The following is a 20694-nucleotide window of genomic DNA, read 5'->3' as shown; positions in this document are numbered from 1 at the left end:
CCCACCATAGCACAGAAACTGCACTTGTTAAAATTACAAATTACCTGCTCCTTGCGTCAGATCAAGGCTGCATCTCATTTCTAGTTTTACTTGATCTTAGTGCTGCGTTCGACACCATAGATCATGACATACTCATAGATCGATTACAAAACTATACAGGTATTCAAGGGCAGGCTTTAAGATGGGTTAGATCCTACCTGTCCGATCGCAACCATTTAGTTTATTTAAATGGGGATTCATCTCATTTATCACCAGTAAAATATGGAGTGCCACAAGGATCCGCCCTAGGTCCCCTTCTATTTTCAATATACATGTTGCCACTTTGGTAATATTATTAGAAAATAAGGGATTAATTTCCACTGTTAAGCTGATGATACTCAGCTATATATCTCAACGAGACCACATGAAACCTCTCAATTATCTAAGCTAACAGAGTGTGTTAAAAATGTAAAAGATTGGATGACCAATAATTTTCTCCTATTAAATTCGGATAAGACAGAGATATTAATTATTGGACCAAAAAACAGTACACAGAATCTTGTAGATTACAATCTGCAACTAAATGCATGTACGGTTACTTCCTCTACAGTCAAAAATCTGGGTGTTATATTAGACAGCAACTTGTCTTTTGAAATTTCCCATGTTACAAAACATTTCCCATGTTACAAAAACTGCATTCTTCCATCTTAGAAACATTGCCAAGCTATGAAACATGTTGTCTGTTTCTGATGCAGAAAAGCTAGTTCATGCATTCATGATCTCTAGACTGGACTATTGTAATGCACTTCTAGGTGGTCGTCCTGCATCTTTAATAAATAAGCTACAGGTAGTACAAAATGCAGCAGCTAGAGTCCTTACCAGGTCAACAAAATATGATCATATTACCGCAATTTTACAGTCTCTGAACTGGCTACTAGTGCTGGGTGGTAAACCGGTTCATACCAAAAACTGGTGTATATTTTCGTTACAATGTTAATTTTTAATACACCGCCATACCAGCGGCATAACTGGTCATACCGTTCGGAACGAATGTTATGCTGCGCTGCAGCCGCGCAACACCGTTTCAAACTGACCCTTTACAATATTGCACTTCTAAGCTGCGACTGCGAGGCGTGGTGAGGGTAAACATGTATGAACAAAATATGAAAGATTGTTCCTGTTCTGTGCCAAAAGACTTACAATGCTGAAAAAAAAAAAAAAAAAAAAAAAAAAAATATATATATATATATATATATATATATATATATCTTTTTTTTACATGATATGAAATCAAAACAATGAACAAATGTTGTGATTGTGGACTAAACCGATGCGGATCAGTAGCGGACTGCAAACACGTCCTGTGTGAAAGCACAATGAGTCCGTGCCGTGGACTGCATATGCACTGCAGGCAGATTATGTGTGAAACAGGCGTTCCAGCCAAAAAGAGGAGCCTGGTCTGTTGTTTGGAGGTTTTTTGGTTTCCAAAATCCGACGTCGACCAAACATCCATTTTATGCAAGTGATGTAGGGCTAAAATTGTCGCCAAAGGCAGCAACACGAGCAATTTGCTCCAGCACCTTAGCCGCAAGCACATCTTGGAATATCAACCAGCAGAAAATGCATTGTACACCTGATTATGCATTAAAAAATAAAATAAAATAAAATAAAAACTCATAAACCAGAAAACTGGTATAATTTTGAAAAAAAAAATGTGATATACATTTTTGGTCAAACCGCCCAGCACTACTGGCTACCTATTAAGTTTCGTATCAATTACAAATTATCATTACTTACCTGTAAGGCCCCTTAATGGTTTAGCTCCTGTGTACCTAACTATCCTTATACCACACTACAATCCATGATGCTCCCTAAGGTTATATGACTGCATCATATAATAATTGCTGTTAATAATGTTCATCGTCTGACTGACTATGTCTTTCTGGCGAGTGGGGCGGGGCCGAGGGACGTGGGAACAAGGAGTGAGGACGGCGGAATGATTGGGAAATCAGCGACACCTGCTACCCACCGCCGGTCTTGAATCCCACGTAGGAGATGGAAGGATATAAAGGGACGAGAGAGGACCAGGCCTGGGATTTTAGTTTATGTTTTGCTTTTTATTTGCATGCATCAGTCGTCTGTGAGGGGATGATGCGCTGTTTTGTTTATTTTGTGATAATTAAAGTTTCTGTTTGATTGTGCGCCGGTTCCCCCTCCTTCTTTCCGATGAATAGGAAGTTTTATTATTACAGTCTTGTATTAATTTTTCTGAAAAATCCTGTAATACGCGCACAAACTGACAGTCACCAATTATAAGCTACTACTAAATATTGTAGAAACTTCATTTTCTGTAAAGTTGTTCTGTAATGTACTTGTGTATCGTAAAAAGCGCTATACAAATAAACTTGAATTGAACTGATTCATCTTCAATAGCAGTCATCCTGATTTACATATGCTAGTAAAATATGGCTGTAAATATTGTTCTCTGAACAAATAACAAGACAAAACCTTTGAAGTTTTACATACCAAACTGTGTGCCTTGTGAATTAATTTATTTAAACTTTGGAATGTCAAACTAGGTCAAGAAAAGTGCAATATCTTGTTCTAGGGGGCGGTAAACTGCACAATCTTTGTAATACTTTGCAAGCCTTTTCTCAATTGTTCCATTTCCAAAAGCTTATGCTGTGCTTTAGTTCTGTGAACAAAAGTAAAACCGACATCTACATTTTCTTGTGTGGACCAGTAATAAGACAGACCACTTAGAACGGATATATTTTTTTATACATTTCACAAGTGAAGTATTTACATGGAATAAATGTGCTTTTTGCTCTTGGTTTTGCACTTTGGAGACGGCCCCTATCCTGCACTTTTACATTAAGAGGTCTATCAGTTTTAATACTTTATGGTAGATTAAAACAAATGAAACATTGCGATATATTCTACATTTAAAAACAGTTATAACACAGTATGTGTAGAAAAGTAAAGTCAACTGCACCATCTGCTGGACACTCTTGGGTATCCAGGTTAACAAGCATCCAGGCCACCGTAGTTATCATGCACTGATCACGCAACAGGACAGCCAATCAAATCACTGTGTTATCGGATGACTGTTAAAATAGAACCTTTAAGCTTCGTTTTGCATGGTCAGAAAGAGATGGTTTGTGTCGTTTTCTCCTGATTCCTGTCAAAGTCGTGTGCGTTAATGACCAAAAGTAAGTGTTTGTTTATCTTGGATGGTGTTGTTAACGCTGATTAAGATCATTTGTTGAGATGTTTATGTATAAGATTAGACGATCGCGCGGAAGACCCGCGGCTCTGTAAGATCATTTGTTTATGTAAACATAAGCGCTGTAAACCAAATATGTATACTTAGAATCTTCATATTCACATCATTATTGTGATTGTGCAATAGTTCCAACTAATTCGAATGTGTAATCAGTTCAGAAGTGTGGTTAATGTTTCAAATGTACATTTAATGCATATCTCCATATGTTTACATATGCTGCTTAGTTTCTAAGGTTTACATTCTATAAGTTTATATGCTAAACTGATTGTTTACATTTGATAATGTTATCTTGTTTGTTCTAAATCACTTGATTTATGTAATTTTATTTCTCCTTTCCTTTGTTTAGACCACAAATACACACTCATGCCTATATCCATATGACCATGCACAAGTTTGTATAGAGCAATGCCAACATACCAATGTAACCGGCAAACTTGATGGATATTAAAGTAACCAAACTGGAATTCCTGTCTCCGTGTCCTTACCGACACTCCATGGCGATGACCAAGAATTATACCTAAGAATCAGCACACCTTCCCTTCAAATTTGGTCCTTCGAGCCGGATCCGGGTCGTTACCATGGCAACTCCAGAGTCTGAAATATCTAAATCTGCTCCTGCCTCATCCCAGCGCCCACGCAGAACAATCCAGAGGCCTGCCTTCCTAGACAACTATGTGGTCAACTATACTGGGAACCCATCAGGACAGACTGTTAAACCTAAACAGAAGGTAATGGTGACTTCAACCCCCATCTCCTCTCACCACCTGTTTGGAACAGCTGGGGCATCAGAAGATTTCATGGTGCAGATAATGGAAATTACAAGGCAACAGAGCGAGACTGCTAGACGCCAAACAGAACTCTTGGAAAAAGTCCTGCTACACAGTACTCCTCAAACATCTGCTCACTCCTCACAAGCATCATCTCGGCATCAGACACCTAGAACCCAGATCCTGAAATCAGTGGAAAAGGGAGGACCAAAATCCGATGCCAGTCTTGATGTTGTAACTCCAGATCGTCATCCTTGGCTACAGCCTGGGAAAACCCAAACCACCCAACCCCCTTTCGTTGAGGAGCTGTCTCAAATGCTGAGGAGAACCCAAATCAGAGACACTAATTTCCAGTCACCACCCCCAATGAGCAGAGAGACCAGTCTGTCAACACACCATTATGCCTCACCATGCTGCAGCCCCTCAGCAGATCCGATAAGAACACATGTACATGCCAGTGCAGAACCCTGGATGAAACCATTACCTCCTCTCCCAGACCAGAGACCGAGACAAACCACCCAGCTCCCATACTATCAAGTACCACCACCTTCTGAAGCTTTCCCAGTGCAAAGTCAGTTTGCTCCAGAGACTGAGCCAATGTCAAGAATTTCGTACCCAGTTACAACATCTCATCTTAGAGCTGATGCAGTGCCCTACATTCCCCATCCCTCATCATACTGGCCTCCAACAGTAGAGGGCCCTACCTTCCCAGATTTCATTAAAGAAGACAGAGCCCAGTATGTGGAACTTAGGATTGCCCTAGACAACCTGCTTCACCCCCAACTACCAGACCATTACAAATACTCCATCCTGCTTAAACATGTAAAGGTACCTAATGCACACAGACTGGTGCTAGCACATGCAGAGTCAGTTACACCGTATACTAATGCTCTACAAGCACTTGACAGAAGGTATGGCCGGCCCTACCAGTTTGTGCTAAGGGAAATAGAGACTTTGGAGAATCTGCCACCTCTTCATGCTGGTGATGAGCGGGCATTTGACAGCTTTTCCCTTAGAGTCCAAGCCATAGTCGGTATGCTCAAAGCCTTGAAGGAGGAGGGGATTGAAGAACTGCACAGTGGATCAAATGTGAAACGCCTTCTGAACCGTCTTCCTCGTTCACAACAAACCCAATTTAGGAGACATCACCTCAAAAGAAACCCAGATAAGACCAAGTTCTCCCTCCTCGAGTTTGCAGATTGGCTACAGCTAGAAGCCAACTGTATGGAATTTGACCCAACTGATGAGACAAAAACCATAAAACGAGATCAAAGGGCAGTGATTCGGGGATATAGCAAACAAACGACCATATTGCATGGTGTAGAACAAAGACAGGCCACAGAACCATTACCTGAATCCAAAGCAGTTCATCCCAAATTACCTACCATGCGCAAAGCCGTCTGTCCATACTGTTGTGCAGAACATTACCTCAGCCAGTGTACCGTATTCACAACATTAACTAAGGAGCAAATGGTTGGATGGATCAAAGACAATAAACGATGCTGGAAATGTGCACGCTCCCACATGGCCAAGGACTGTGACCTAAAGAGGCCGTGCCATCTTTGCCAAGCCAAACACCTCTCCATACTCCACGACATCAACCAAAGGAAAGGTGAGGTTACCAGTGAGAACAATAGTCTGTACAACTCCACCACAGAGACTCTTTACTTAGACCAACCTCGTTGTGGTGGCAAGGTGTTCCTGAAAGTTGTAAAGGTTACCATACATCATCAACAGAAAGCTTTGGACACATTTGCTGTACTTGATGACGGTTCAGAGCGCACCATTCTGCTTGACACAGCTGCACAGCATCTAGGATTAAAAGGCAAACCTGAGCAACTGAATTTACGGACAGTACACCAAGACATCAGGACATTGCATGGCACTTCCATAAACTTCAGCTTATCCACTCCAACTGACCCTAAGAAAAGGTTCAGCATTCAGGGGGCCTTCACAGCTGATCAGTTTGGTTTAGCAGAATACACCTACCCTGTGAGTACCCTGCAGGAAAGGTACAGACACCTGAGAGGGATTCCTGTACCACCTCTGGTGAAAGCTTGCCCACTTCTTCTTATTGGTTCAGATCACCCTGAGCTTATCACCCCAATTGAACCAGTGCGACTGGGTCCACCTGGGGGTCCAGCTGCAGTCAGAACTCGCCTTGGCTGGACCCTGCAAGGCCCTTCCAAACATCTGCAGGAACAACTATCAGTATCCCATTGTCTGTTCACATCCAACTGCTCCCCATCTGTAGATCTGTTTCATCACGTTGAACGGTTATGGCAGATGGACATCCTGCCTTATCGCTGTGAAAAGATGGTAATAAGGTCACAACAGGACAGAGAAGCACTGAACATGCTGGAGACACATACTGTCCGAGTAAAAGTAGATGGAGTTGAACGATACGCCACTCCACTTTTGAGAGTTAAAACTATGCCTCTGTTACATGCTCCAAAGGATGCTGTTATGTGCCATCTCCGTAGCACTGAACGTCGGTTGGCAAAGGACCTAACATTAGCTAACAAGTACAAAGACGAGATCCAGAAATTGGAGAAAAATGGTTACGCCACTAAGATATCACCTGAAGAAGCAGCCCAATCTACAGAATCATGGTATCTACCCCACCATATTGTCACCCACAATGGCAAACATAGAGTGGTGTTTAACTGCTCGTACACCTACAATGGTCAAAATCTAAACAAGCAGCTGTTACCTGGACCTACTCTAGGCCCCTCTCTCCTTGGAGTGCTGATCCGCTTCAGAGAACATAGAGTAGCCATTAGTGGAGACATAAAGGGAATGTTCCATCAGGTCCGCCTGCTCCCCAGAGACAGACCCCTCCTAAGGTTCCTGTGGCGAGACCTAAAGCCAGAAAACCCACCTGATGTGTACGAGTGGCAGGTTCTTCCATTTGGCACAACCTGTAGCCCCTGTTGTGCGACATTCGCAGTACAGCGACACGTTTTTACTCATTGCCAACCTGGTGATAAGCTACAACAGTCAGTTGAACGCTGCTTTTATGTTGACAACTGTTTACAGAGTACTGCATCCTTGACAGAAGCCAAGGAGCTGATCAATGGGTTAAGGTCCCTACTGGGTTCAGGCGGGTTTGAAATCTGTCAGTGGGCGAGCAATGAGGCCTCAGTGGTTAGCCGTCTCCCCAAAGAGGCTAGGTCAGAGAACACTGAGTTGTGGATTTCCCTCAGCCAGTCAGATCCACAAGAGATGACCTTGGGATTAAACTGGCGCTATGTGGTAGACACCCTCCATTACCGCCATCGTCCTCTATCCTACCATGAGGTAACGATGAGAAATATCTACCGTGTTCTCGCCAGCCAGTACGACCCCTTAGGCTACATAATACCTTTCACAACCAGGGCTAAAACCTTAGTGCGACAACTGTGGGTGAAGGAAAGAGAATGGGATGACCCCCTTCTTCCATCAGATCTGCTAAAAGCCTGGCAAAAATGGGAAGCAGAACTAGAACATCTACCACTGATCACCATACCTCGGTGTTATGTGTCAGCCATGCTGGATATCCCAGAGGCAGAATGAGAACTTCACATCTTCTGCGACGCCTCTGAGACAGCCTATGGATCAGTAGCATACCTTCGTACTGAACACCAAGGCCTAGTGGAATTGGCATTTATCCATGCCAGATCAAGAGTATCTCCAAAAAGGCAACAATCAATGCCTAGGCTTGAACTTTGTGCCGCCCTCACTGGAGCGCAGTTAGCCAAGATACTTCATAATGAGATATCATTGGAAATTAGGAACACATTCTTGTGGAGTGACTCAACAACAGTACTCACTTGGCTAAAATCAGAGTCCTGCAGATTTAAAGTTTTTGTAGGAACCAGAGTAAGCGAGATACAAGAACTCACAGAAGGTTACTGCTGGCGCTATGTAGATTCAGGAAACAACGTTGCAGATGACATCACACGTGGCAAAACCTTGCTTGAATTATCCCAACCCAATCGATGGTATAAAGGGCCAGACTTCCTCTACCTACCACCCGCAACATGGCCAGAAAGTCCTGCCATTGGGCTGAATGAGGACCCCACCGAGCTTCGTAACCCAAAGTTTTGTGGCCTCACTTTGACTTGTACTGGATTATCACTGCCAGATGCTACCCAGTTCTCGACCTTTGAAGAACTTCTGGAAGCTACTTGCAGATCCAGTCAGGGGTTGGTGGGGGAAACGGGTGACCCAGGAGCACTGGAGTACCAGCAGTCTGAATCGAGTCTTTTGAGGCAAGCCCAATTAGACAGTTTCCCTACAGAATATCAGGCCCTAACAACTGGCAAGCCAATCCCTTTGTCTAGTCGTCTGCTCACTTTGTCACCAGAGTTGGATAAAACCACTGCACTCATCCGTGTAGGAGGAAGACTGCGGCAAACTACCAACCTGAGTTACAGTACTCTGCATCCCATAGTCTTGGACCCAAAACACCCTATTACCCGCCTCCTTATAAAGCAGTATGATACTAAACTCGGCCATCCTGGTCCAGAAAGGGTCTTTGCAGAAATGCGAAGATATTACTGGATACTCAGAGGGAGACAAGCAATACGGCGCCATCAGCATTCCTGTGTCGAGTGCCAAAAGTGGAGAGCTAAACCTAAAATTCCAAAAATGGCAGAGCTTCCCCCCGCCAGACTCCGCCTGATGAAACCAGCTTTCTACTCCACAGGTGTAGATTGCTTCGGCCCATTCCTGGTAAAGCGAGGAAGGAGTAATGAAAAGAGGTGGGGAATAATTTTTAAATGTATGACGACCCGCTGTGTCCACTTGGATTTACTGAGTAACATGGATACAGACTCGTTTCTGATGGCCCTTAGGCGTATGGTTGCTCGACGTGGAACGCCTTTTGAAATCCTGTCAGATCAGGGCACCAACTTTCGAGGAGGTGAAAAGGAACTACAGACAGCTTTCAGTTCCATGAGCCCAGACCTCCAAACCCAGTTAGCAAAACAGAAGATTCAGTTTCAATACAATCCCCCAAATGCCCCACATTTTGGAGGTATGTGGGAGCGTGAAATCCACTCTGTTAAAACTGCCATGCGTACCATCATCGGGTCCCAAACTCTTACAGAGGAAGTCCTCAGAACACTCCTTATAGAAGTTGAGGCTATACTCAATGCAAAGCCATTGGGTTATGTTTCTTCTGATGTAGCGGATCCAGATCCAGTGACCCCAAATAACCTGTTGATGGGGCGGCCAGATGCATCACTACCACAAGTGATTTACCCAGAATCCGAAATTCTTAGTCGGAAAAGATGGCGGCAATCACAAGTATTGGCAGATCAATTTTGGACAAGTTTTATAAAGAATTACTTGCCCACCCTGCAACCACGGCAGAAATGGATGAGAGATTCCAGCAACCTCACACCTGGGACTGTTGTGATGATAATTGACTACCAACTCCCCCGAGCTCTTTGGCCTGTCGGCAAAGTAGTAACCATATACCCTGGATCAGATGGCAATGTCCGTTCTGCAGAAATTGAAGTAAAAAACAAGCACTACCATCGACCAGTGTCTCGTCTTATCACACTGCCCGCCATTCCAGATAATGACCCTGCAACAGACTAAACAAGGAGGTTAGAAATTACATTTGCACAGCAAATGTAGGGGCGGCTGTAGAAAAGTAAAGTCAACTGCACCATCTGCTGGACACTCTTGGGTATCCAGGTTAACAAGCATCCAGGCCACCGTAGTTATCATGCACTGATCACGCAACAGGACAGCCAATCAAATCACTGTGTTATCGGATGACTGTTAAAATAGAACCTTTAAGCTTCGTTTTGCATGGTCAGAAAGAGATGGTTTGTGTCGTTTTCTCCTGATTCCTGTCAAAGTCGTGTGCGTTCATGACCAAAAGTAAGTGTTTGTTTATCTTGGATGGTGTTGTTAACGCTGATTAAGATCATTTGTTGAGATGTTTATGTATAAGATTAGACGATCGCGCGGAAGACCCGCGGCTCTGCAAGATCATTTGTTTATGTAAACATAAGCGCTGTAAACCAAATATGTATACTTAGAATCTTCATATTCACATCATTATTGTAATTGTGCAATATTTCCAACTAATTCGAATGTGTAATCAGTTCAGAAGTGTGGTTAATGTTTCAAATGTACATTTAATGCATATCTCCATATGTTTATATATGCTGCTTAGTTTCTAAGGTTTACATTCTATAAGTTTATATGCTAAACTGATTGTTTACATTTGATAATGTTATCTTGTTTGTTCTAAATCACTTGATTTATGTAATTTTATTTCTCCTTTCCTTTGTTTAGACCACAAATACACACTCATGCCTATATCCATATGACCATGCACAAGTTTGTATAGAGCAATGCCAACATACCAATGTAACCGGCAAACTTGATGGATATTAAAGTAACCAAACTGGAATTCCTGTCTCCGTGTCCTTACCGACACTCCATGGCGATGACCAAGAATTATACCTAAGAATCAGCACACCTTCCCTTCAGTATGTTTCTTGTAATTGTGTTTACTCGTTAAAGTACTGTTGAAGATTTTCGAGGTTGGATCTCTGACAAATGTTAAACCTCGAACCAACTTTATTACGGTCAAAAACAACAGCATAAAACAGAAGCAAAACAAGGAAAGCCTAAAGAAACATTAGTTTTCAACAGCCCCTTTTTAAAAACATAATTGTAGTCTTGTTTACTAAAAGGAGAATTTCTAGGTATTTGAAACGCTAATTTTTCTGTCCTTTGGTCGTGCTCGCCAGTTTGTCAGCAATTAATTAAAAATATCTCTCAGACGGATCAGATCTGATTAAATATATAAAAACAAGGTAAAAAATAGTATATGTGCTAAAGTTATAGCCTACCTGTACAAATGTTTTCTAGGACATAAAATGGATTAAATCCAACGAGCTCCGCTTTCTCTCTTGCTGTCTGCGCAGTGTCCTCGCTGCAGGGCTGGGAAATGTGAGACTGTGGGAATGTGGGGACAACCTGTTCTCATCAATCTGCACATAAATAACACGGGTTGGTGGGGAATTCTGGGGCGCTGGGAATCGAGAGTCGAATCCAAAGGAATCGATTCCATTAAGGGGAATGATATCGACTCCTGATTCAGAGCCTTTTTTTCCATTCTTTAAATCTTATCTATCGGTGTCTCTCAAATGGAAGCTACACACAATAAATTCACAAAAATAAACTGAAAGAAAATTAGTTGGTACTGATCATCTGCATTTTTCTTTGAGACGCGCATTCACCCCAATCAGGCTTGATAAAAGACGTAATTACCAACAAACACAACACTTTTTTCCACGTTGTGAACAGGTCTTAACATGGTTCTTTTTTTTTCAACAATTAAGATAAAGCTGGCAAAGTTTTGACTTGAATTTGAAAACCAGTTGTTTAGTGTGTCTTGTTACAGATAAGACAAACATTTTGATGGATTTCAGCCACAGAATTATAACTGAACACATACTATAGAAAATAATTAAGTTTAAAATAAATACAATCTTCTACCTCAGCTTCAAAGACTGTCTTGTGACAGATGTAAGAACATTTTGCAACGTATTTAATACAAATGTTTTTGTTTGTTTGCTTTTTTGACTACACTTTTAGTGTTTTAGAAACGTTTTTTTAATCATGTTCATAAAAAAAGGTACTTACCACCCCAAAACTGGTAATTTACATGCTCCAATCAAAATGTTTTCTTAACAGTATTAAATATGAATATTCATCTTATTACCAGTCCTTATTTACATTTCGCCTTACTTGTAGTGTTGCTGACCTCTGGTTATTTTCCATTTTATAAGCCTATGTTAAGTGTTGTGCAAGTTACTTCCAAACTGTAATACATTATATATCACTTGTTACTGTCATTTAAAAGTAATTCCTTACATTACAATATTACGTCGACTAGTGGAGAATCGCTGAAGCAAAAGCTCATGCACTTCTGACAGCAAAACGGAAATATTTCCATTGGTTTTTTAACATTTACAGATGGAGAATATACCTGTGCAATGTTATGCATTAAGAAAACAGCACATCTCAAACACGTCTCTCAGTCTCTGTCAGCCTCACACGCAGTCTTTCTGTCAGAGCTTCTAACGGTTTGAACTGAAACTATAAACTATAGGCTACTAGGAAAGAAATAAGACAAAATTACAAAATTATTTAAATGCAAAACAAACACCACAAGCAGCTATTGACTGACCACGAACAGGAAATATGACTTATTTGCTTCATATTTCGATTCATTAATGTCTTGCGGTCTTTAGTTTTTTTTTTTTTTCTTCTTCTTCTTCTTTTCTTTGAAAAATTTAATTTTGGGCTAAAAGTGCATTGTAACGCAAACATTAATGAACATGTACCAAGTAAAATATTATTGAAAATTGATTAGTAATGCCTTACACTACTGCGTTACAGCAAAAAGTAATATGTTACTGTAATGCATTACTTTTGTAGTGCGTTATTCCCAACACTGATGTTAACATATGAAGGCTTATTAATTTATAATACACACAAATTTAGTCACTCATCGTATTTATTCACAAAATATGAAAAGTAGCCTAATATAATATGGGTAGTTCACACAAATAAAAACAAGCCAAAAGCATAAATATATACCACATAAAACAGAATTTCAATTAAAGTACAACACATGAAAACTATGCAATGACTGCCAAATTTGAATAGGAGCACATTAACAAAGTCCAATAAATTTAAATGCATAGACATTATGCATAATGCATAAAAGCAGCATTTAATTTCAACTAGTTAAAAATAATTTTATTGCAGTTATAACAATAATCATATTGCAGTCTTATTACTTGTTTTCACTTAACGTAATGTTTATATTTTAAGGATTTTGTTTTGCAACACAAATTACAGGTATATGGCATCGAATTTAGAACTTGTTTAAATAATATATAATAAAGAGTTTATAATGGCTATTATTGTTCAATAAATATTATTTTATAATATCTGTGTACCTGTGTTACAAACACTTTTTAAAGTCTAGGGGAAAAATAAAGGGGTGCAACATTAAAACACTGAACATGTACTGGAAAAAAAACCAACAACACAGAACCTGTCCTAAATTCGGCAAAGTGTCTATTTATTACAGTGATAAAGCAAAACATTAACCCAGATTATTATTTACATAACTTTACAAATTATATACACTTTATAATCAAACAAAAATAGAGATTTACAAAAGAACGGGGAAAAGGGAGAAGAACAAGACCGTGCCAAAACAAAGAAAGAAACAAAACATAACCAATCTTGTATGTATCTTGTATGTTGTTTTCAGGAGTTCAACTGAAACAACTCAAAACTAGCATAATGTGTAGTGTGCAGAGTCCGACAATTCAAGACCCGCAGGGAATTAAAAAAACACAGTTAGATGGTAGCAACTCAGAAAGTGAACTTTGTATCACTAGTATGTAACCAGGTCTCTGTTAAAAATAAAATGTTCAAATTCTGAGAATCAAAGAAATCCTTTAAGATTAAATGTTTGCTTGCAGGTGACCGCACATTAGTCTGAGCAAATTTCAACTCTGTGGAAACTTCCAGCTCACCCGATTTGTGATGCAGGGAACCAAGACTTTTCAAGTACATTTGCCATGGAGAATAAGTTTATTACTGATGAGCAAAGCTGTGGGAGACGCCTCAACTCTAAGTTTGTTGAACCTCCTTTCTGGAATACACCTGTAAAGATAAACTAGTTATTGTGATTGTTTATTTTATGACTTCGTAGAGAAAACAACTGAGTGAAACTCTTACCACATGCAGAGCAGTGATACAGTTCTCTCCAGAGTCCTCTCGTGTGATTTCAGGTCTCCTGACCGACTGAATCTCTTGTCGCAGTGTGAACACTTGTAAGGTTTCTCTGCAGTGTGGATCCTCTGGTGCAGTTTCAAATCTTCAGCTGTAATAAAAGTCTTCTCACACTCAAAGCGCATATATTCTCTCACACCAGTGTGTATCTTCTGATGGTATTTTAAAGTATGCAGATGTGAAAAACTATGTCCACAGAAAGAACATGAATGTGGTTTCTCTTTTGTATGAATTTTCAGGTGACTCTTCAGGTGTGAAGCTCTTAAAAATGTATTTTTTTTTCCCACACTGATCACATGTGAACGGTTTCTCTCCCGTGTGGATCCTCATGTGAACACTGAGGTTGTGTTGATTGTTTCTTCTTTCAGTAAATAAACTCTTTCAGTCTCTGTGAGAGATGTCTCTCCAGTTTTGACATGTTTCTTCTCTATCAGATCTAAAATTAAAGTAAAAAAATAAATAATGAAGGATGAAGAATAAACACAACCGGTTTGTTCTTCAGTGTGTTTGGTTCTGCAGGGTTCTAGATCTCTCATGTTCTCTCTGTTCTTCAGTAAACTCTGTCTCTGCAGATTTATCTTCTTCCTCATGCTTTGATGGTCGTAGGCTGAAAAACATATAATTAAAAGATACCAATTATAAACAATCTAAGAATTTAGAAAGTGAAAGAATAAACATAGAAATATAATTTTACAAATTCGCAAGGTACAAATAAAGCACTACTGAATTGAGTTGAACTGAATGTGTCTTAGTTTTGTGTTTTATATGAAACATGGTTTATCACAGACTAATGAATAAATGCTGTTGTGATAGTTTCATCTTGTAATGTCACAATAACTGATAACCGTGTTGTTTTCTGATCTTCACAGCAATAAAATGATCTTAATGTGTCAATGAACAGATCTGAAGTCATCAGTATAATGAATGAGGTGAAAACAGGATCTATTATCATGAAATAAAGAGGATTTTCATCAGCTGATAATACTGATGAGTCTCAGACTATAAACACTCATTAAACAAGACATTCAGGATCAGCAGCAGATCAGCTCACTTTATTCTGACTGTTTGCTGAGAGAAACTGATTCAGATCTGATCATTTCCCTCACATGCTCGTCATTTGCTATGAGAAATGTTTTAGTCATCAGAGACCGAAAGAAAACATATCAGAGATTACCTCTTTGAATGTTGCTTAAATAAACGGTTAAGTGTACTTTACAATAATGTAAACACGTGAAGAATCGCGAACTGTTCGCCACACGAGACTCGACCATAGACAGTAAAAGAAATGGACACAGCGACCCCATTGGAACTCAATTGAGACAAGTGAAGCCCATTTTTAGCGTTTTTTAGCACTTCCGTTTCTGACGCGCAGACTCAAACGAAGCTTGACGACGTCAGCAACCTGTCTGACAGATGTAAACCTTCTAGTGGCTGTGCGTGCAAACTGCCATCGTTAATCTTGCAGAGACGGCGAGCTTGAGCGGGGAGTTCTTTGGCGTGAGTGAGCAGAAGTATTCTGATTAATTATTTTTTATAGTATTTTAAAATGTAACGCCAGTACGCCATATTTGTCATGATCCTGGTCTTTTCCCCTCTCTCTGTCTCCCTCTTGTGGTCACTTACTCACTCTATCAAGCACTCTCCTCCGCTCATTATCACTTTCAGCTGTCTCCCCTTTCATTCCCTCACCTGTCCCTCTTTTGCCCTTGATTGTCTCTGCTTCTTATTCTCTCTTTCTAGCCCTGTCTCATTGTCGGATTATTGGATGACCTTACGTGAGACACACCTGTTCCCAAGTCCTGTCTCGTCCGTGGATGGTTTTTGTCGTTGTTTCTACTGTGAGTAATTTTGTCTTTGGACTGCATATTATCCGGCTGTGCCTGTTTGCAGAGTACCTGTGCTGCACCTGTCCTTGGCCTTTCACACCGCCGGCGACCTCCTCTGTTTATGGACTGGGTGTTGACATCCCGGGGCCCCTGCCTCTGCCCTCGTGGAGATGTGTGTTTTTCCTTAGACCCTGTCATCTGGCCATTTCTGTTTTGGGCTGAAAGAAGTCCGTGATTTTTGTTCTCTTTATTCTGAGAAAGACTATTTTCTTTATTAAAGACTGTCAATTGCACCCCTTCCTGGTCTACCATCGTTCTTACCTGCTAACAGAATAATCCGACCAGAAGATGGACCAGGCGAGTGGTAATCCCCTCCAGCGTGCGGTGGAGCTCCAGGGTGCTTTGATGGGGAAACATGAGGAGGATTTATCCACCACGAGACAAGCCGTAGAATCCCTGACCGCCCAGCTCTCGGGTCTAACTCAGCAGTTCCATCACTACCGTCATGAGACCACTGCAGCAGCCGGACAGCGCGACCCTTCTGAGCCACGCATAAACAACCCTCCGTGCTATTCTGGTGAGCCTTTACAATGCCGAGCCTTTCTCACCCAATGCGAGGTTGTTTTTTCTCTCCAGCCGCCCACCTACGCCAGGGATCGATCTAAGGTGGCTTATGTGATTTCTCTTCTCAATGGACGGGCTCGAGAGTGGGCAGCGGCGAACTGGGAGGCAGGGGTAGACTGCGTCTTTAAGTTTTCTCGGTTCAAGGAGGAGATGATCCGAGTATTCGACCGGTCTGCACATGGTGATGAAGCATCCCGCCTCCTATCCACCTTGCTCCAGGGGAGGAGGTCAGTCACAGACTTTTCAATTGAGTTTCGTACTCTGGCCACTACTAGTGGATGGAGCGGTCCAGCACTAATCTCCCGCTTTCTCGAGGGCCTCAACTCGGAGATTAAGGATGAGGTCGTTGTCCGAGAGGTTCCTGACAATTTCGACTCCCTAGTCGAGCTGGCTCTTCGCATCGAAAGACGCTTCGAGAGGCGACGGAGGGCTCGCGGATTGGAGGCTTCGTTACTTCCCCCTTCCACAGCTACTCGTCCACCACTGCCCTCTGCTGCTAATCCTGAGCCGATGCAGCTAGGGGGGCTTCACATATCTACACGGGAACGCCAGCGCAGGATTATGGATCGTCTATGTATGTACTGCGCTGCCGCTGATCATTTTGTCTCTAGGTGCCCAGTAAAAGCCAGCGCAGGGTTGCTGTCGAGCACTACATCATGGGTCTCTCCGTCTAAGTCCTGCACTTCCCTTCCCGTTCACCTCCGCTGGCTGGGATCATCTGTTTCCTCCTCAGCATTACTGGATTCGGGGGCGGAGGGGAACTTCATTGATGAGACTTGGGCTTTAAGACAAGGTATTCCCCTCTTAGATTTGCAAGACTCCACCCCCCTGTTTGCCCTAGATGGTAGTTCCCTTCCTAGGGTACAGAGAAGGACTTCACCATTGACTCTTACTGTTTCTGGAAATCATAGAGAAACTATTTCTTTTTTTATTTTTCATTCCCCTTTTTCTCCCGTGGTTTTAGGCCACCCGTGGTTAGTGTTTCACAACCCCCAGATTAACTGGGCAGAAGGCACTATTCTTTCTTGGAAATTGTCCTGTCATGTTGATTGTCTGTCTTCTGCTGTGCCCCCTGTCTTGCCCGTAACTGTTTTTCAGGAGGAGCCAGGTGACTTGTCTGGGGTTCCGGAGGAGTATCACGATTTGCGGGAGGTCTTCAGTCGTTCCCGGGCCACTTCTCTCCCCCCTCATCGCCCGTATGACTGCAGTATAGATCTTCTCCCAGGTACCACGCCACCCCGTGGTAGACTATACTCATTATCCGCCCCCGAGAGGGAGGCGCTCGAGAAATACCTTTCTGAATCACTGAATGCGGGTACCATCGTTCCTTCCTCGTCTCCAGCGGGAGCCGGTTTCTTCTTTGTTAAGAAGAAGGATGGCTCCCTGCGTCCCTGCATAGACTATCGGGGTTTAAATGATATCACTGTCAAGAATCGTTATCCATTACCCCTGATGTCCTCCGCCTTCGAGATCTTGCAGGGAGCTAAGATATTCACTAAGCTCGACTTGCGTAACGCCGATCACTTAGTACGTATAAAGGAGGGGGATGAATGGAAGACCGCGTTTAATACGCCCCTCGGACACTTTGAATACCGGGTTCTTCCCTTCGGATTGGTTAACGCCCCCGCGGTTTTTCAAGCCTTAATCAATGATGTCCTACGAGACATGCTCAATGTTTTTGTATTCGTCTACCTAGATGACATTCTGATTTTTTCGCCTTCTCTCCAGGTGCACGTCCAACATGTTCGTCGTGTTCTTCAGCGTCTATTAGAGAATCTACTTTATGTTAAGGCCGAGAAGTGTTCTTTCCACGCTCCCTCAGTTACGTTTCTGGGCTCGATCATCTCGGCAGAAGGGATTAGTATGGACCCTGCTAAGGTCCAGGCTGTTACCGACTGGCCCATGCCCGATTCCCGTCTCGCACTACAACGTTTTCTCGGGTTTGCTAATTTTTATCGTCGTTTTATACGTAATTTTAGTCAAGTAGCCGCACCCCTTACAGCTCTGACCTCAGTCAAGTCCCAGTTTAGATGGTCTGCTTCTGCGCAGACTGCGTTCAACACTCTTAAATCGCTTTTTACTACCGCACCTATCCTTCTCACCCCTGACTTCTCTAAACAATTTATAGTCGAGGTCGATGCCTCTGAAGTAGGGGTCGGGGCGGTGCTATCCCAGCGCTCCTCCGCTGACGGCAAGATACACCCCTGCGCTTTTTTCTCTCACCGCCTTTCTCCTGCTGAGCGCAATTACGACGTAGGCAACCGCGAACTGCTCGCCATCCGTCTAGAGTTAGGTGAATGGCGACAGTGGCTAGAAGGAGCTCCCGTTCCTTTTATCGTCTGGACAGATCACCGAAACCTAGAATATATCCGCAAGGCCAAGAGACTAAATGCTCGTCAGGCCCGCTGGGCGTTATTCTTTACCCATTTCGATTTCACTATCTCGTACCGTCCGGGTACCAAGAACGTCAAACCTGATGCACTATCCCATCTTTTTGACTCCTCTGCTTCTTCTGAGCCTGAGGAGATTATTCCCCCGGGTCATGTTATTGGCACGGCCGTCTGGGGAATAGAGAGGCTGGTTAAGCGTTCCCTTTCTCGTGTCATAGTTCCGCGCAACTGCCCTGGGGGCTGCTTTTTGTCCCTGTGTCAGCGCGTCGGGCAGTCCTTCAATGGGGACACACCTCTAAATTGACAGTCCATCCCGGCGTCCGGGGCACCATCGCTTTTATCCGTCAGCACTTTTGGTGGTCCTCTTTAGAACGGGATGTGCGACGATTTATTGCCTCCTGCGAGACGTGCGCTCAAACTAAGACAGACAGTTCCCCTCCGGCCGGTCTACTTCGTCCGTTACCGGTTCCGTCTCGACCGTGGTCTCACTTAGCACTCGACTTTATCACCGGTCTTCCTCCCTCAGGGGGTAACACCGTTATTCTAACCGTGGTAGATCGTTTTTCTAAGTCGGCCCATTTTATTCCTCTCGCCAAACTCCCTTCTGCCAAAGAGACCGCCCAGATCATGGTTGATCATGTTTTTAAGCTACATGGGTTACCCACTGATATTGTGTCTGATAGAGGCCCCCAATTTTCTTCTCAATTTTGGAATGAGTTCTGTCGTCTGATTGGGGCATCCGTTAGCCTTTCGTCCGGGTTTCAGCCCCAGACGAACGGCCAAGCTGAACGGACCAATCAAATTGTCGCCCGTATGCTCCGCAGTCTCACCCATCAGAATCCCGCGTCATGGTCACAGCAACTCTCTTGGGCCGAATACGCCCATAATTCGCTCCCCTCCTCTGCTACGGGTCTTTCGCCCTTTCATTGCTGTCTCGGTTATCAACCTCCGATATGTGCGTCCCAAGACTCTGAATCTAATGTTCCGTCCGTGCAAGCTTTTATTTGCCGATGCAAACGCACCTGGAGGAGAGTGCGATCTGCTCTCTGTCGAGCTAGAAGACCAATGACTGTTACGGCCAATAGGCGCAGAGTTAAGAGCCCTCGCTACGTTTGCGGCCAGAGAGTGTGGTTGTCCACTTCAAATTTACCTCTCCGGTCCGAATCACGTAAATTGTCTCCCCGCTTTATTGGACCATTTCCCATTGTAAGAACCATTAACCCCGTCACAGTAAAACTTCACCTTCCGCCTAATCTACGCCGGGTCCACCCCGTGTTTCACGTCTCTTGCATTTAACCAGTCATCCGTCCCCCTTCTCGCCCTGTGCGCGTCCCTAGTCTTGTCGATGATACCCCCGTCTACAGGGTTCGCCGCATCCTCGACATGCGCCGTCGGGGACGCGGTCGTCAATATCTGGTCGATTGGGAGGGGTATGGTCCCGAGGAGAGAAGTTGGGTTCCCTCCCGGGACATCCTGGATCCTTCACTCATCGATGATTTCCTCCGGACCCGCCAGTTGTCCTCAGGAGCGCCAGGAGGCGCTCGTTGAGAGAGGGGTACTGTCATGATCCTGGTCTTTTCCCCTCTCTCTGTCTCCCTCTTGTGGTCACTTACTCACTCTATCACGCACTCTCCTCCGCTCATTATCACTTTCAGCTGTCTCCCCTTTCATTCCCTCACCTGTTCCTCTTTTGCCCTTGATTGTCTCTGCTTCTTATTCTCTCTTTCTAGCCCTGTCTCATTGTCGGATTATTGGATGACCTTACGTGAGACACACCTGTTCCCAAGTCCTGTCTCGTCCGTGGATGGTTTTTGTCGTTGTTTCTACTTTGAGTAATTTTGTCTTAGGACTGCATATTATCCGGCTGTGCCTGTTTGCAGAGTACCTGTGCTGCACCTGTCCTTGGCCTTTCACACCGCCGGCGACCTCCTCTGTTTATGGACTGGGTGTTGACATCCCGGGGCCCCTGCCTCTGCCCTCGTGGAGATGTGTGT

General features: G+C 43.2%; 2 protein-coding genes across 4 annotated transcripts in view; one reads left to right on the top strand and one right to left on the bottom strand.

Annotated features, from left to right (window-relative positions):
• The window catches only part of LOC127987699 (NACHT, LRR and PYD domains-containing protein 12-like), a 93394-nt gene that overhangs the window by 25095 nt on the left and 47605 nt on the right, over nucleotides 1-20694 (bottom strand). Inside the window, exon 1 of one of the 2 annotated variants that reach the window (XM_052590058.1) lies at nucleotides 10893-11031. The exons of the other annotated variant lie outside the window; for it this stretch is intronic. The gene's annotated coding sequence lies outside the window, so the exon portion shown is untranslated. Of the gene's footprint in view, nucleotides 1-10892; nucleotides 11032-20694 lie in introns of those variants that run through there. 2 annotated transcript variants of the gene reach the window in all.
• LOC127987697 (uncharacterized) lies at nucleotides 1241-10904 on the top strand. 2 transcript variants are annotated; one of them, XR_008161328.1, is made up of 2 exons: nucleotides 1241-3191; nucleotides 10330-10904. XR_008161328.1 is itself a non-coding variant. In XM_052590056.1 (2 exons), the coding sequence occupies exon 2, from the start codon at nucleotides 3844-3846 to the stop codon at nucleotides 7585-7587; it is 3744 nt and encodes a 1247-aa protein (XP_052446016.1). In that variant the 5' UTR covers nucleotides 2675-3191; nucleotides 3612-3843; the 3' UTR covers nucleotides 7588-7607. The 2 variants fall into 2 exon arrangements, 1 of the variants encoding a protein (XP_052446016.1); XM_052590056.1 differs by lacking the exon at nucleotides 10330-10904 and adding an exon at nucleotides 3612-7607 and having other exon boundaries at nucleotides 2675-3191.

Source organism: Carassius gibelio, chromosome B22, assembly GCF_023724105.1.
Source record: "Carassius gibelio isolate Cgi1373 ecotype wild population from Czech Republic chromosome B22, carGib1.2-hapl.c, whole genome shotgun sequence".
Lineage (NCBI taxonomy): Eukaryota > Metazoa > Chordata > Actinopteri > Cypriniformes > Cyprinidae > Carassius > Carassius gibelio.
Note: the sequence above shows the minus strand (reverse complement) of the source record. Positions and strands in the feature narration are given on the sequence as shown.

Coding starts and splice junctions, on each gene's coding strand:
- LOC127987697 (XM_052590056.1), top strand. CDS start 3,844: ATGGCAACTCCAGAGTCTGAAATATCTAAATCTGCTCCTGCCTCATCC.